The 16723-nt window shown below is 37.5% G+C and overlaps 1 protein-coding gene across 1 annotated transcript; it reads left to right on the top strand.

Annotated features, from left to right (window-relative positions):
* The first annotated feature begins 10733 nt into the window (after positions 1-10733).
* On the top strand, positions 10734-14314 carry sox8 (SRY-box 8). Its single transcript, XM_015372201.1, has 3 exons — positions 10734-11389; positions 11660-11895; positions 12003-14314. The coding sequence occupies exons 1-3, from the start codon at positions 10974-10976 to the stop codon at positions 12746-12748; spliced, it is 1398 nt and encodes a 465-aa protein (XP_015227687.1). The 5' UTR covers positions 10734-10973; the 3' UTR covers positions 12749-14314.
* The last annotated feature ends 2409 nt before the right edge of the window (positions 14315-16723 follow it).

The raw sequence follows: 16723 nt of genomic DNA, 5'->3' as shown, positions 1-16723 counted from the left end.
TTTAACCCAGGTAATTTCACTTTTCCGGGGGCTTTACTTTCTTGGTGATTTGTTCCCTTAAAAGAGGTAGGACAATTGAAGATTTCCGGGGTTAAGTGAAGGGGTGGGGGGTGTTTAGCAAGATATCCTGCAGTATTTATTTCCTTAAGCTGCCACAGTAACTGAGGGTTAGTGTACAGTCCCATTTTTAAACTTTTAATTTGTAACAAAAATAAGTTTTAAGGCGTTTTTAAGCTAGAAAGTACACCTCAAAACGTTACCTGTTTTGTCAATTTACAAGAATAAATCTTAGTTTAAATCTTTGTTGGGCTGTAGAGCTCATGCTGTCAGGCCTTTATGGTTCTCTGCTCCGCCTGGTTAATGACTCAGATGTCCCCTCTGACCACAGCTGTAATGTCAACCAGTCAGTGGCTCTTTACTAGTTAATTATTGCACTGTTTTAAGATGTTTAAAGTATACCTCAGAACTTCATCTGTTTTGCAAAGTTTTTACATTTTAAGTTAACGTAGGAGTTAATTATAAACTATTTGCAAGTTTATAGGGAAATATTTTAACAGAGTATTGATCAGAATGAGCACTTTTTCTTTGTCCTTGTGCAAATAGAAAATATGCATTCCCTTTAGACTGGCTTTTCATGTAAATTATTTAGTGGAGTGTAATCCTTTCTATACAAAAGTATAAATGTACATTTCTTATTATTTATTTTTACTCTGATGGTTGTATTCTGACAGTGCTGCAGGAGGACAAATCACCAGCTGAATGCTGTTTGTCGTGTTGTGGACATCTGTTTGAAGTCCTTCTATTGTCTGGTTTATCTACAGCATCTACTAAAATGCTTATCATTATAGTCAAGTGTTAACTGCTTGTACATCTGGACTGACTTTAATAGAATTTTGACTAAAAATTAGATATGTGATTTACCAGGTTATTATTGTAATAGAAAATAACTGTGTTATTTAGTTTTAAACAGTTTTAGTAGTAAATTAATAAGATTCAAGTAAAAAAAATTAAAATAAGAGAGACATGAACATTACATCAGTATGAAAAAAGATTACTCTGATGGACAGATTATTGCAACAGGAAACAATCAACAAACTTAAAAAATGAAAACTAAATTGAAAAAAATTAAATGCTTATTAATAAACTAAACTCAATAAAAATGATGAGTATTGTTTTCCACTCAATTTGCACCTCATATTCCTTACAGGTTCTGCACAAAGAACAGCTATGTTGTTTTACATCATTTGCAATACATTATATTAGGTTAAGCAGATGTTAAGAGGAGTTGGTGGACATAAATACAGCTGGACTAATGTCTGTCTGTCAGATGGGTGTATGAGTGGAGCTTTTGTATTTTTTATACATACATAATCTTTTAAATCTTTCTTTTGTTGTTTTATGTTTTTATTCTTTTCACTTTGGTTATTTGCACTTTGAGATATGTATTTAAAAGGTGCACTATAAATAGTATTTATTAATATTCTCGTTGTATTATTTTAGTTTGAATAATTACCATTCTACAGTGGCTCAGGAGGTAAGGGATCATCCAGTAACCATGGGTCGCCATTTCGAGCGCCTGCTACTTCTTAAGCAAGACACCCTAACCACCTTTCCTGCTGTTGGTGGTCAGAGGGTCTACTGGTGCCAGTGTCTGGCAGCCTTGCTTTTATCAGTCTGCCCCAGGGCAGCCGTGGCATGCAAATGTAGTATAAAGTTCTTTGGGGTTCTTGAACTTGATGAAATGTAATGCAATTACACAGCATATACTGTTAGAATCCATCCATCCATCCATCCATCCATCCATCCATCCATCCATCCATTTTCTATCACACATATCCCTGCTGGGCTTGCGAGGGGTGCTAGTGCCTATCTCTACCTTTCTACGGGCAAGAGGCAGGATACACCCTGGAGAGGTCGCCAGCCTATCGCAGGGCAACACACAGACACACAGGATAAACAACCATTCACGCACACATCTAAGGAGAATTTATAGAATAACCTCACAGTCATGTTTATTGACTGTGGGAGGAAGCCGGAGTACCCGGAGAGAACCCGCACATATCAGGGTTAACATGCAAGCTCCACGTAGAAAGATCCCAGGCCAGGAATCGAACCCAGAACCTTCTTGCTGCAAGGCAGCAGTGATACCCACTGCCCCTCTGTGCAGCCCCCACTTCCTTTCAGAAGAACTTAATTTTTATTAAGGCCATTTCAAACCTGCCAATAGCACAAGCAATTTATATTTTAAACAGGGCAGACTGAACTGGCTTTCACATCTGGGACAAACATGAAAAGAAATTGAAAACAGGGCAACAATGTACTTTTCACTGGTTGGAATCTTTGAAGATCCTGCCCATATATCATACATGTCTTTGGTTTCTAAAAGCCTACATTTTAGCTGGTCTATTACAAAAAATCCCTACAAAATATGTCAAGGTTTGTGTGTCTGACATTAGAGAAGTTTTGCAAACAGTTGCAATGCATCATGTGTCAGTTCTGTTGCAGCACTTACTATCAAGTCTACCTTTTATGGCCGATAATTGGGGTCAGTATTATCTGTCTTTGCCCTAAAACATTTTATTACAACAATAAAAGTTTCATGTCTATTATGAAGCCTTTTAAATGCCTTCAATTGATATAGTGGTACATTTGAAAAAAAAAATCATTTTCTCTTTTGCTTGTGTTGAATGTGATGCTGCTTCCTTGTTAAATAAGTGCAATACTATATAGCAAACAAAGCCTCCTGATTTTGTTGGAATCTTTCTGACAACAAACTTAAATTGCTGTACAGTTGCAGAATTTGTAAACATGATGCTAATCTATGGATATCATTGCAACGCCTTTTACAGCTCCCAGTGCAGAACCTCCTGGGTGTTTATAGGAATAAGATTAGGAGTTGACAGCATGTCTGCAAGACTGTGTCAAAGATGATCATTTAATCACTTATCACTTAAATGCAGTACTTGGATGATTACAGTTCATCCTAATGCATGCATCCACATTCAATTGGAATAAGTGCATGGCTAAAGCATAGAATAATTAGAAACAGAGCTAATAAAAATGACAATCACAGTGAGTGTTCAACCAGTTAGCAGCAGGTGTGCTAATGTGTTCTTGACTACAGTCATTCCATCAAGGGTTGCAGACTGGCTGGAGACAGACAGACTAAGTACAGCTCATAAATATTGGCTCGGACACTGTAAGCCTAATTGGAGAATTTGATCCATCTAACCAATAATCACTTTAATAGTGTATAAATTATCCTGTAATATGTGAGTTGCACACAGGAGATTTGAGGTTTCACATTGCACTATTCTGTGTGAATTGTTTGCATGTAGTCCTACATAATAATGCACAATTTTCTTATATTTTTGACTTAACACATGAATAATAGAGTATTTAATTGATTTAATGTTGATTTAATTGTTGGGTTTTGTTTGTGTATAACATCAAAGGTGAAGCTTATACAAGGTGATGTCTCTAAAGTTAGGTAAAGTCATTTACGGTCTTGGTGTTGCAAAGCAGCCTCCTATTTCCCGTAAAGTCAAAGTGTGGACTCTGTGTTTTTTTTCTGCTCCTAAATGCCTTGTTATTACTGTTTGCATGGTTCAAACCATGTAGTCCGTGGGAAAATCAGGGAGATGATTTAAGACAATGAAAGATCAAAACATAAGACAATGTGGGAAACTCCACAGACCACAAATTCTTTTCAAAACATGATGACAAAAAAGGAGGCATTGTAAATCATATTTATATCATGTCATCGGGAAGAAACACACAGGCATTTACACTTTTTCTAAATGATTAAAGATAAATCTGTTTTCTAATATTTTACAGGAACGGTTTTGTTAAGACCAGTGATGAACCTCACAAATTGATTTGATGACTTGCATATTGGATCCAGAATAATACTGTGCTAAATTCAAGCTTACAAGTGAATAAATTGTGGTAGATGACAGCAGAATTTTTAATACTATTGTGATCATGCAGCATTGGAATTCTCGGCATTCCTATTTCCATGCCCAGGATTCTTCTAAATGTTCTCTGCAGATTGAACTGTGCTTTTTTTATAATGCTGCTATTTGTCTACTTTTTCTCCTTCTGCTTGAACATGAACCATGGCCAACTAAGACAGTATTTAATCTGTCTTAATTAAATAATTGAATATTAAAGGTATAATGGAGGATTTTCCCAGACTTTTGGAAAGACCCGCCGTCCCCACTATAAAAAAAAAACATGCACCACCCTGTACCCGCTCCAGAAAGCGATTGCCTATTAAATGCATGCGAGATCATGCATAAGCCAATTTCTCCTCCTGCACGCTCTGTTTAAAAGTTGATGTTTACGTTGCACATACAAGCTTAATTTCCAAAAGAAGATTTGTAATTTTTCCATTACATCAGACTCACCACCGGTAAGTGAATATGTGGACAAGTACGTAGGACTGCCTTACATAAACATACAGTATCACCAGAATGATTGACAATTAAGAGGACCACTTATTTTGATGATCCACCCAGAAAAAACCCCAAAAAACATCCACCACTATACCTTTAATATTCTGCTTCAGTAAAACTAAATTATATGGATAAGAGTTATATCTTTGTAAAGAGGAAGGTCTCTCCTCCCAAATGACACCAGGTTTCCTGCAAGTCTGATGTAGTTTGCAAGAAGTGAAAACCATAGAAAAGTAAAAAAAAAAAATTGCTGTTTTCCTCTTTCTATGCTCATCTAAAGGGTTGGGCTTTAAACTGAGTTTAGTTCAGATGAGGATTTTAACTGAATACATCTCCATCATGTTGGTTATTTATATACTAGAAATAGTGGTTTTAAAAGTATTTTCACCGACATTTCATGTATGGAGGTGGACATAATTTAATCGCTGTGGTATATGTTCAGGTTGAGTCTCATGTTCAACTTGATGTTTTAATTATGAATGATAATTTTAACCTTTTACATTGTTTCAATATCTTAAGAAATATCTGTCTCATTTTCTAAGACAAAAAAAATTATTGATAAAAAAACCCCAAAACATATGATATTCCAATAGGTATGAATAATTTTGGGCTTTTATGTGTCATAATGAAAGGGATGTTTGCAGGTACAAAAAGACAGGAACTGATGGGCAATATGATGAATTTAGGGGTAAAATGATAAATAAAGGCAAACTTGCAATAAATCATAGGTAACAGGCAGAGAAATGGGAATTCAAGTTCAAAGTTTGATGGAAGAGGAATGACATTGGAAGGATCAAGCAAAGAGCAATGAAAACATATTCAGAGAGAAATGTGGAGAAAGACATGACAAAAACATGTGAAAACAATGAGATAGACGCAAAAAAATGTCTGACTCTGAAAATTTTAGAATGAGCTTAACGAGGAGAGTAATAAACAGGAGCAAACTGAGAGAAACTCAGGGTAGAAAAATAAGTGAGACAATCATACAAAATGTACGAAGAGCATGAATAAACAGGACATCCCGATCCACACTCCAAAGAACCCTTGCAATCCGGCTACAATTAGAGAGCAAAATCAACAGAAGAGAAAAAGACAGAGACATCCTGTTTTTGAAGCCAAACAAATGCAAACACCTGAGGATCAGAACAAACAGAGTACATAAAGAGTAAACAGATGTATGTTTAACGAGCTGACAACACTACAGAATTCTAGATCCCAATGTTTTTCTGTTCAAAGTAGCACATTAGGCTACTTGTAAAAAATATCTATTTAAACACCTTTCCTCAAGGAACAACACAGTAGTTTTCCCTAAGCCGTCCTATATATATTTGCCAATTCAGCTAAATTCAAAAGAAAGAAAAAAATATAATTATCTGGAAGCAATTAGGCTTTTTTTTATACTTCTGACATTAGGATAGAAGGGTATGTAAAAGCCAAAAACATTGAGGGAATTTTGAGTAACAGTTTCCACTGGATTTTAAACGCTCCCCTCCAATGCTTCTAAACACCCCCCTCTCATGCACCTTGCTGACTTCGCTAATAAGTATGAATAAAACCTGCCATTGATCAAGTGAACCACTCATTATGGTGTTCTAATGAATTTATGATACTGTGAGGTCAAATGTCAACAGGAGGTACTAACAAGCAGCAGCTGTGATGTGATTTAGGCTGTAATTAGAAGCTGTGCAGTCAAACAACTGGGATTTTTTAGCCTTACCAAGCAGACAACCTGGTATATGTTCTCTTCTTTTGACCAAAATAAAAAAAAATTGACCTTTTGGACTTCAGATCAGGATCATGTGTATCAGTCTGATACTTTAATCTGCATACAAAACAATCCTATAAATATCTTCATCTAAAAGTGTAACAGTTCCCTATTCTATGCTGTGAATGGGTGTAAAATGTAGGTTCTGCAGATTAAAAAAAGATAATTCCTCTTCTGTTCGGTGTTCCAGCCTCCCATTTGTATTTACCGTAACTGTAAATTCTACACTAATTACATTTTTTCTTACTGTGTGAAACCAAAGATAGAAGTGGTCTGGTTGATGTGGCATTGGGGTGAAGCATGGTTAGTTAGCAGCCCAGGAGTTCTCTCCACATGTGGTTATGCAGTGGTTGGGATTGTCTGGGTGAGAAGGAGGGCATGCCACTCTTCACAGTTCACCCAGTTTATGCCTACTCATTCGGACAGATTATATAACCAAATGAAGGCCTGCTGTTTGGGTTACAGTTTAGTAAGGGAGCCTCTGTGGCTGTAGACACAGCTGCTATCCATGTGGGAAATTGTATATAATTTTTGACAGGCATTTTGTGGTGCAGATCCCATAAGCTGTGCACAGAAATGAGGTTTTCCATAAAGATGACGCATTGCTCTACTGCATCAGAGCAATTTTTTGCTCAGATAACTTTGCCCTTTTCTTTGCTCAAGTATTCATACCACCATTTTTTCCTGTTATAATTACAATTCTTGTTGTAGCTTATTATGATCTTATGTGATATAAGTTATATGAAACTGTGAAGTGAGAGCAAAAAATTCCTAATTTATATTGACAAATTAAAATATGCAAATGGTATGTCTTTGCTCCTCTAAAAACTTGCCTTTATATATCAGCCAACCCTATTGCCGAAATAGAAACACGCATGTTCCTTGAAGGCATCAGAGGTTTGGTATATAATATTAGAGAACAAGCAGCATTAATCAGATAAACAGCCAAGAGGCTGATGTTAACTTTGTTGGAACTGCAGAGATCATGAGCTCAGGAGGGAAAAAGTGGCATATTATACAGTAGTAGTGGAAGCATAAGGGCAGTGAGAATACATCACTCTAGAAAGCTGGACAGAGATGAGGGAAAGATGCACAAAGATAAAACAAAATGACAAAAAAACAAAAAAAAACTCTATTAGCGGTTGCTCTCCATCCCATAGAACTGATTTTGAGTTATTCTAAAAAGAGGATAAAACTTAACCCAAAAAATTTTCAAATCAGAGATTTCTGAAGACAAAAAGGTTTACTGGATGTTATTTAAGACTATCATAAATATACGTGAAAGTCAAACTTTTAGATTTTAATATGTAAGAGATTTGGAAATCGTATTATTTTTATTCTTCCTTATATTTATGAACTACCTCATATTAGTCTATGCATAAACCTGATTCAAAATTACTGAAAATTTGTGCTTGTAAAATGTAAAAAAAAAAAAAAAGTTAATCTACTATAAATACTTTTGCCAGACACTGCATACATCTGAATCCATACAGTACAATATGAAGCAATGTAACCGCTCCACATAATCAGTTTAATGACTTGGCCAGAGTGAAGAAATGTGCCTAACTGTATTAAAACACAGAAGCAGACACCAAAGAGAGAAAGATTCTTGTGGGTGACTGTGTAATTTAATTTAGTATGGACATTAAAAGTCGGGGAATATAGTTTACATGTGGAACAGCTTGGGCCCATGCAGGAGTAACAGGCAACTACTTCTACAAATCTAAAAATCTCTACCACACTTCTGAGATGAACGTTAGAACAAACAGAAAAATGAAAACCTTCCGTATAACTTTAAGGGCTGATTTAGGTTACCTTGTCTTTTCTCGCTTCTTCCTGTTCTAATTAAGAGCCCGCAAACTTTGGTTAAAGTTTCTCCCCACATTACAGAGAGGAAGGCAAGATCTGGGGAAAACACTTCCAGTCATTTCTCAAAAAAAAAAAAAGTGAAAGAGACTCTCCTTGCTTTGCTGTAGTTGACTTTGGCACTGATTGTCTTCTTTTGGCAAAACATTTGACAAGATAAGTGGATGAAGTAAAGTGATCACCTGCTGGAAATGTACATTTAAACTACATTTAACCACACCGATAATTATGGAATTCCTTTTGTAAAATGACAATAGTAAAATGCACTTTGTATTTTCGTTCTGGTGTGCTTCACAACAATCCAGTGTGACGCCTACCATTTTACGTGCCGTGCTTGTTGATAATTGCATGCTTACACACATTTATGCTCCTCAGAGCACATGCACAATGAGTAAGCACTTTTCCATGGATTGGATTAGAGCTAGAGAGACATAAGCTTGACAGTTAACTGCTTTACAGACTTTCTGTATGCACACACACACAGACCTGCACACACGCTAAACTTGGCCCTAGTGTTAAGACAACAGCTGCTGAAAAGGAAGCCAGCATAGCAGTCTGAATATAAGCCTTTTCAAGTCTTTTTTCCTCATTTGATTTGAGTTATTTTAAATCATTAGGCCCAATATTTTTTCACTATTTGATCAGTTTTAGTAAAAGTCAATATTATAAGAACTTACCTTCCAATGTGTCGTCGGAACTCTGCATGCAAAAGTGTCAGTTTATATTATTTCCATGTTAGAGATCCAGTTCCCTCAGCCACCTGCAGTGTCCATTGAGCAAGGTAAACTGCAGTCCAGCACACTCATAGCTTGTCTTTTCATAGGGAGGTCAGTGATAAAAATCATCCCACAATACATGAACAAAGACAGCTGCAACAAAGACAGTGATTCAGTCCTGCTGCTTATCTCCCCCTCTCTGGATAATGTACCTTCAGGGTCATAAAATTGACATTTGGCTGGATGGGAAAGGTTTATTACAGAAACAAACTCACTTGGTAAAGGACAGAACTTTTGTGTACACTTATAAAGTGAGTTATAATGGTGAATGATGGTTTAACTTTTTAAAGTAAAGTCATTTCTTAATGATGAGGCTCAGGTTTTTTATTTGGTTACATTTAAATATGATTTTTGACTAAAATTAACTTACCAAGGAAATATTAAAATCAAGAACCAATTTTAAATATTTGATAAGACTTTCTGAGCTTATCTCAAAAAGTCTTATTTTTAATATAAATAAAGATTACCTTTTAGAAAAGTATATCAAAACAATTTTTAGTTTCAATTTTAATGATCTGCTGAAAAGTGAAAAGTTTAAACATTTTAAGGAGTCCTTAACCAGCAAACCCTTACAAATAATTCTTTAAATACTAAAATGTTAATCTTTATTGTTCATGATTAGCATATTTTAAGGACTTTAATGTCCAGAATTATACAAAAACACTGAAAACACAACATAAAATGAGACCAAACTCCAAAGACCTGGAGAGCTTCACAGCCTATCATTGAACTCGTTAAAACTATATAAACACATCTGAACTCATTCTAACAAGTCTGCATGTGAACCTATTTTTTGCATAAACACACATAAGTTATATAATTCTGAGGCATTTACTTCAGAGGTTAAGTTATCTGTGTAACCTGATGCTAAATTAGCTAAAGCTGGATAAAAATTAAGATTCTTAGACAAACGCACAAAAAAACTTTCCATCGATCAGCTTATGAAATTTTTTTACGTAGCAAATTTGAAATACTTTTGAATTTTTAATGAAGGTCACATAGCCCCATGATCAGAGTACAAGCTAATAATTAAATTATTCCATCCATTTTCTTACATGCTTATCCCCAGTGGGGTCACGAAGGGTGCTGGTGCCTATCTCCAGCCGTGTACAGGTGAGAGGTGGGGTACACCCTGGACAGGTTGCCAGTCTATCGCAAGGCAACACAGAGACACACAACCATTCATGCACACACTCAAACCTAAGGACAATTACAAGAAGCCAATTAACCTAAAAGTCATACTTCTGGACTATGGGAGGAAGCCAGAATACCTGGAAACCACACATCATCAGGGAGAACATGCAAACTCTATGCAGAAAGACCTCGGGCCAGGAATCAAACCGAGAACCTGCTTGCTGCAAGGCAGCAGTGCTACCCACTGCACCACTGAGCATTTTAGTTGAGTTTGAACTGAATTTAAATTATTTTATTTTTTTACAACCTGGTAGAATTAAATAAAAAAAATACAATATCACAAATAAATGTTTATACCCGCTAAAATGTATGTTCAGAATGCAACATCCAATATACATGTCTATAAATATATTTCAATAACCATTTTCCTGAAACTGTCTAATATATAATCTGGTGATTTCTATTTTTAAATATCAATGATCCAAAATTTTCTGCTTACAAAACGTGTGTGTATATAATTTATTATGCTGTTATGCCATTGCAACAAACAATCTGTAAATGTCCATGCAGCTTCTGCAGAGCCATATAACACCATGAAAAAGAAAAGCATTTTAATAAAGAAAACCCAACAAATCCCTCAGCCAATGAGGAGAAGGTGTTGATTTGCTCCAGCCAATCCCCAGCGGAAGGTGGGGTGATGGATTTAAAAGTCTGACTCAAGTTGCAGTTACATGTAGCTCCTCGGCTCATACTGTGAACCACAACTTTGAAGGCTGTACCGCCAATGGCCGCTTTTAAAAAACAAGACAAACAAACAGAGGAAAAAACAAATAGGAGGTCTAGGTGACTGGAGCGGAATTCAACCAGGAGCTCTGTGCGTAAAAAGCGCAGCGGTTCTCTTTCTGCGCGCAACCTTTTCTTTTTGATTCCTACTAAACAGTTTCGGATTTTAACCCGTGCGGGACTGAGCACATTATGTTAAAAATGACAGAGGAACACGACAAGTGTGTCAACGACCAGCCGTGCAGCCCATCAGGGACAAACAGCTCCATGTCTCAGGATGAGTCCGACTCCGACGCGCCGTCCTCTCCAGCGGGTTCGGACGGACAGGGATCCCTGCTCAGCGGCTTGGGCAAGAAGCTGGATTCCGAGGACGATGAACGCTTCCCAGCCTGCATACGGGACGCGGTCTCACAGGTTCTGAAGGGATACGATTGGTCTCTAGTCCCGATGCCGGTAAGAGGCAACGGATCTCTGAAGAACAAGCCGCACGTCAAGAGACCTATGAATGCGTTCATGGTTTGGGCACAGGCGGCCCGCAGGAAGCTGGCGGATCAGTATCCACATCTGCACAACGCTGAGCTGAGCAAGACACTGGGGAAACTCTGGCGGTAAGGAAGAAGAAAGCATATGCAATTAAATAAAATAGAATATAGGTTGTTACTAAAATGATCACCATGTAGTGATGGCTGCAAACAAATATTCACTTACAGGCTTCTTGTGGGATTCTGGGTTAATAAAACTCAAAAAAATAAAAAAAGAAATAATTAAAGAACATATATGAACATATATATAGTTCAAATGCTAAATAAATGTAAATACTGTGAAATTTTTTTTTTTTCTTTTGCTATTCAAATTTTCCTTCTATATATTCCAACCAGCCTGCTTTCTGAAAGCGAGAAGAGGCCCTTTGTAGATGAAGCTGAGAGACTTCGGGTTCAACACAAAAAAGATCATCCAGACTATAAGTACCAGCCACGGCGACGGAAGAATGTCAAACCAGGCCAGAGCGACTCAGACTCAGGGGCAGAGTTGACACATCCCATGTATAAAGCAGAGCCAGTGATGGGGGGACTGGCAGGGATGCCTGATGGACACCCCCACTCTGAGCATGCAGGTATGTGGAAAAGAAATTCAGTAAAAACTAAAAATAGTAAGGGTTGAGGTTTTTTTGTGTGTGTATGTTTAAGTGATCTTATCATTGTATTTGACTTTTCTTTTCAGGCCAGCCTCATGGACCACCTACACCACCCACCACCCCCAAAACAGATCTCCATCATGGAGTTAAGCAGGACCTGAAGCACGAAGGCCGCCGCCTTGCCGACAGCAGCAGGCAAAACATTGACTTCAGCAATGTGGACATCAGTGAGCTGAGCACTGATGTCATCAGCAACATGGAGACCTTTGATGTTCATGAGTTTGACCAGTACCTCCCGCTGAACGGGCATGTGTCGGGCTCCTCTGCCTTATCCTCAGACCACAGTCACGGATCGGTTGCAGTTCCAGGAGGCTCCTATGCTTCCTCCTACAGCAGCGGGGCTTCATCCTGGAGCCGAAAGTGCGCCATGTCCTCCACATCTCCCCCCACTGGCGAGGTTGGCCAGCACCGTCTCCATATAAAAACAGAGCAGCTGAGCCCAAGCCACTACAGTGAGCACTCCCATGGGTCACCGTCGCACTCTGATTACAGCTCCTACAGCAGCCAAGCTTGTGTCACCACTGCCACTTCTGCCGCCTCGGGTGCTACCTCTTTCTCTAGCTCCCAGTGTGACTATACTGACCTGCAAAGCTCTAACTATTACAGCCCTTACTCTGGCTACCCCTCCAGCCTTTATCAATACCCTTACTTCCACTCATCCAGGCGGCCCTACAGCAGCCCAATCCTAAATAGTCTATCCATGGCTCCTGCCCACAGCCCCACTGCCTCCACTTGGGACCAGCCCGTCTACACCACTCTGTCTCGACCTTAAAGTGGACCAGAAAAAAATCAGTTTGCACCAGAGACTCATTCAGTATGATGCACTACTAATGAAGGACATAAGGCAAAAGTGAAGAGATGTATGAAGGGGCCTGTAGGGCCACCTGCGACCATTTGAACGTGAAACAAACAGAAAAAAGTGCCTGCTGATTTTATACAAAGTTCTATCATTGCCAAGAAAAAAAACAAACCCACACACTTGTACAGAGTTTTTACACAAAAAGAACTTGTGTTGATGGAGAGCCAAACTCCTCCGTGAGGACATGTTACTTAAGCTGACATCTTGTACATCCCTGTCCTTCTCTGAAGTTGCAAAAGTGAACCTTTAAGGAGCGGGAGCAGAACCACTGCAGAATCCTGCAGGAATGAAAAACTTTGGCTAACAGGATGAGTTATGTCGAAGCTGCAGTAAAATTTACATGAATGGCCGGGGCTATATATCGCAGCACACTATTTGCATCAGTGAATCCGCCTTAAAAAAAAAAAATAAGGCTCATCTGAATTTTGTGTCATTTTGCATAATAAGTCTTATAAGTATTTATGTTTATGCATTATTGAATTTTTGTTTTTGAATAGATACACATTCTACACGTGGGTTCTTTTTGGTTATTTAGAGTACTGTTTTATTGACTTAAATGAAAGGAGGTAAATGAAATAAAGCACCATGCATTTAATATTCCGTTGAATTTCCAGAAGGATCCTCATTCCAAGTTTGGGAGCAAACAGACAGGACCAACAGACTCTCGCACAGGACTCAGAACAGGTGTCTGAAATCTATGCTTGGCAAATCGCGATTAGTCATGATGCAGGCTTAAAGGAAATGGGGTAAAACAACACCACACGCTGAGTGACACGTCAGCTGGACCTCCTATACGTGTCCATGGGCAAGACAAGAATACGTTCACGATTGTGGATCCATGTGTGTTGAGAGAGATAATGTGCAGATGCATGTGTGAGCCCATTTTCTTCGGGGACTGAATATATATCCCATGACATAATCATAATACACAGAAAATGATACAGAAAACATCTTTTTCTTTCTTTATCTGCTGACAGTAAAATTAAGTGTAACTGTTTTCCCATATTTATTTTAAAAAATCATCAAAAGACAATTTTATTGCTGCATAAAAATATGTGCCTTCTAATGCCTATTGTCAGTATTTTGAAATGAAATTGAATTTTTAACTAACACATGGTTCACTCCAGAGACTCATTCCAAACGTTAATAGTTTAATATCGTTCCCTTAAGGACCAGTTTGCAAAATTAAAATAGATGATAACAGCATTTTTTTTTATATATATATATATCATTTTGGTGTATCATTTAGGAAAAAAGGCTCTGAAAATGATTGTCCTATTAACCACTTTTACACGCACATGCATATCTAACTCCTTTCCGCTGGCCGTTTTAAAAATAAAATAAATACTTTTTCTTGATGTTTTTTTTCGTTCCTCTGATTTCCATTCTTCACTACATCCAGTTCAATCCTGTGCTTTTTTTGTGTTCAAATATATTTGGAAGGAAATGTGAAGAAAACTATAATAAAATGAAAAACATTTCAATTGTGGGTTTGACTTTCTGCTGGTTGGTTTAAATTAATCATGTTTAAATTTGAAATGAGACATAAAACACATCAGAGAATTATTTTCTGGTATTCTTGCAACAAAAAAAATATATATTACGCAAACTGTATAAAAACTTCTATCTTTTTCTTTTCGTTTCTTTTGAAATTGTGTGTTGTCATATTGCAAAAGCTTAGAAACATATCTATCAAAGTTGTCAACTTTAGATTTATTCATTAAACAACCATTATAAAAGGAATGAGAAGAGATCCTGTCTCCCTTAGTCCAGTGTTGGCTCCGGTCTGGCATGCCAAGCCACCGTCCCTAACCAGTCTAAGGGCGATGCCAAGTGCCAGGGCAACACTGCTGAATTTTAATGATCCATTATGCTGTGGATGGGGCCCTATTGTGTCCCTTTATCCGGAGAGCTAGAAAGGAATTAATTGGACAGAAAATGGAAGGGCAAGGGGAACTGACAAGCCATTAAGAGGGTCCTGAATGGATGATTGGATGCACTAAGAGGAGAATCTCCCCCCTTCATATTACTGCACTCCACAAACAACAAAATAAACAATAAGAACAACCGCAATGACCACCGGACTAAATAGCAGAAATAATATCAGCACATATAATCTGAAGATAATAAAAGAAGATAATACCACAGCAGATGGGATGTGGGTGGCTCAAGAACGACTTGTTGTTTTTCTTCCCTCAAACTCTTTTTTTCACAAGTGTTTGCCAAATACTTTTAGGAGGAACTCTTGAGAAAGAAGAGGAGTGAATAAAAAGTGAGGCAAAAAGGCTCTTCAGGGTGCTTGGGTCCCGTTTCCTTGGAACAGATCCACAGTTTCTGATTGGGAATTTGGGTGTAAATAGGTGGGATGAAATGCATTGATGAGCTTTATTGTGAAATTAACTAATACAGTGCATTGGAGGAATGGCAATGCATTCTATGAACTACATTGCTATTTATGGCTTTGTGGTATTTCAATGTTGTGAAAAAAATAACCATAAACATAGAAAATCATAGAAAAGGAAAGACTTTTGCTTTTATTTAATTAAGAGGTGTCAAATAAATTTATTGGCAAGGAAGGGAAAGGATGATCTTCTGCCCACTAATGCAATGCAGGGTGGACCCAGTAAAGCCACTACTTGCATCCTCCTGACCACATTCAGTAAGCATTGCAAGGATCAGGAGAGCTGACCTGGTAATAGTCTACCTAATGAGCCTGTCTGACTCGGGACATGTTTGGAGAAAAAGGAGGGACCTGGGAACTGTGAAAAGCCCAAGAATGTGAGGCTGATTTGCAAGGGAAATGAAGTGGACATGAAGCACAGTTATGGTCTGCTGCTGAATCTGCATGGCCTTATTTCTCTAGACTAAAAAAGTTTCCTGAATGTGTCAGAGTATTTAGTTGGCCAGTGTCTCTATCAATCTAACAAAGCTGTGCATAATGAATTGATGAATTTTGATATATAATGTCCAAAACTATTCATACTCATGGGAATGTATCACATTTACTGTGAATTACAACTGTAGTGTATTTAGTATCAATATATTTTAATGTGATTTTACTTTGGAAACGCGCAGTGAAAATCCACTGCACCTATTTCAGTAGTTTTAGATTAGCATATAATTTGTTAGCTCACGGTGCTGTGAAATTTACAACTGTTAGTTTGCTACAAAATTCCCCAGACCCTCAGGTTTGTATAACATTTTGCCTCACATGCAAAGTAAACATGAGCGCTAAATGTTAGCAGCTCCACCCAGGCACATAACTTCCTCAACTTTATATGTCCTCTCGTCTTGTTCCACTCATTAAAGGTAGGATTTTTTTTAACCTCCTGTCTCCTGTATTTGCACTTATAGCACGGTGGAGCAAAAGACTGGAGTAAAAAAACAAAATAAAATCTAAATTGATTCTAGCTTCATCAGAAATTGACATAAGAATGCAGTGCTGCAAGAAATACTTCTTTTTAGCAAACTGGTGCTACTAATGGAAAAATATTTAGCTTATTTCTATAAACCTGCCATCTGATGGCGCTTTAAGGATTTGCTAGTAAATTAGGATAGATCTATACCTGCAGCATTTTAAAATCTTTCACTGTCAAAATTATAATGCTTATGTAGATTTAAAAACTCTATTCATAGAAGTGCTATTTTGTTATTTAAAGGAGAAGAAATAAATCCTTAATATCTTAATATTTGCAAATAGTATTCTATATTTTTGCTCTGTATTATTCATTTTTTTCACCAATTAGATGCCGGATTCCAGAGATTGCAGAAAGTCAGAAAGTATTTACAAACTTTTTCTTTAAACTTTTATTTACAACAGATTTCATACATGTACTCCTTCACATCGCACAGATGTGAGATATATGTGACATACACACACATATATAA

The sequence above is a fragment of the Cyprinodon variegatus genome, unplaced genomic scaffold, assembly GCF_000732505.1.
Source record: "Cyprinodon variegatus isolate N-32 unplaced genomic scaffold, C_variegatus-1.0 Scaffold69, whole genome shotgun sequence".
Classification (NCBI taxonomy): Eukaryota; Metazoa; Chordata; class Actinopteri; order Cyprinodontiformes; family Cyprinodontidae; genus Cyprinodon; species Cyprinodon variegatus.
The sequence above is the reverse complement of the archived record's forward strand: the minus strand, read 5'-3'. Positions and strand labels throughout refer to the sequence as shown.

Coding starts and splice junctions, on each gene's coding strand:
- sox8 (XM_015372201.1), top strand. CDS start 10,974: ATGTTAAAAATGACAGAGGAACACGACAAGTGTGTCAACGACCAGCCG. Junction 11,390..11,659: donor ACACTGGGGAAACTCTGGCG/GTAAGGAAGAAG, acceptor TATTCCAACCAG/CCTGCTTTCTGAAAGCGAGA. Junction 11,896..12,002: donor CCCCCACTCTGAGCATGCAG/GTATGTGGAAAA, acceptor TTTTCTTTTCAG/GCCAGCCTCATGGACCACCT.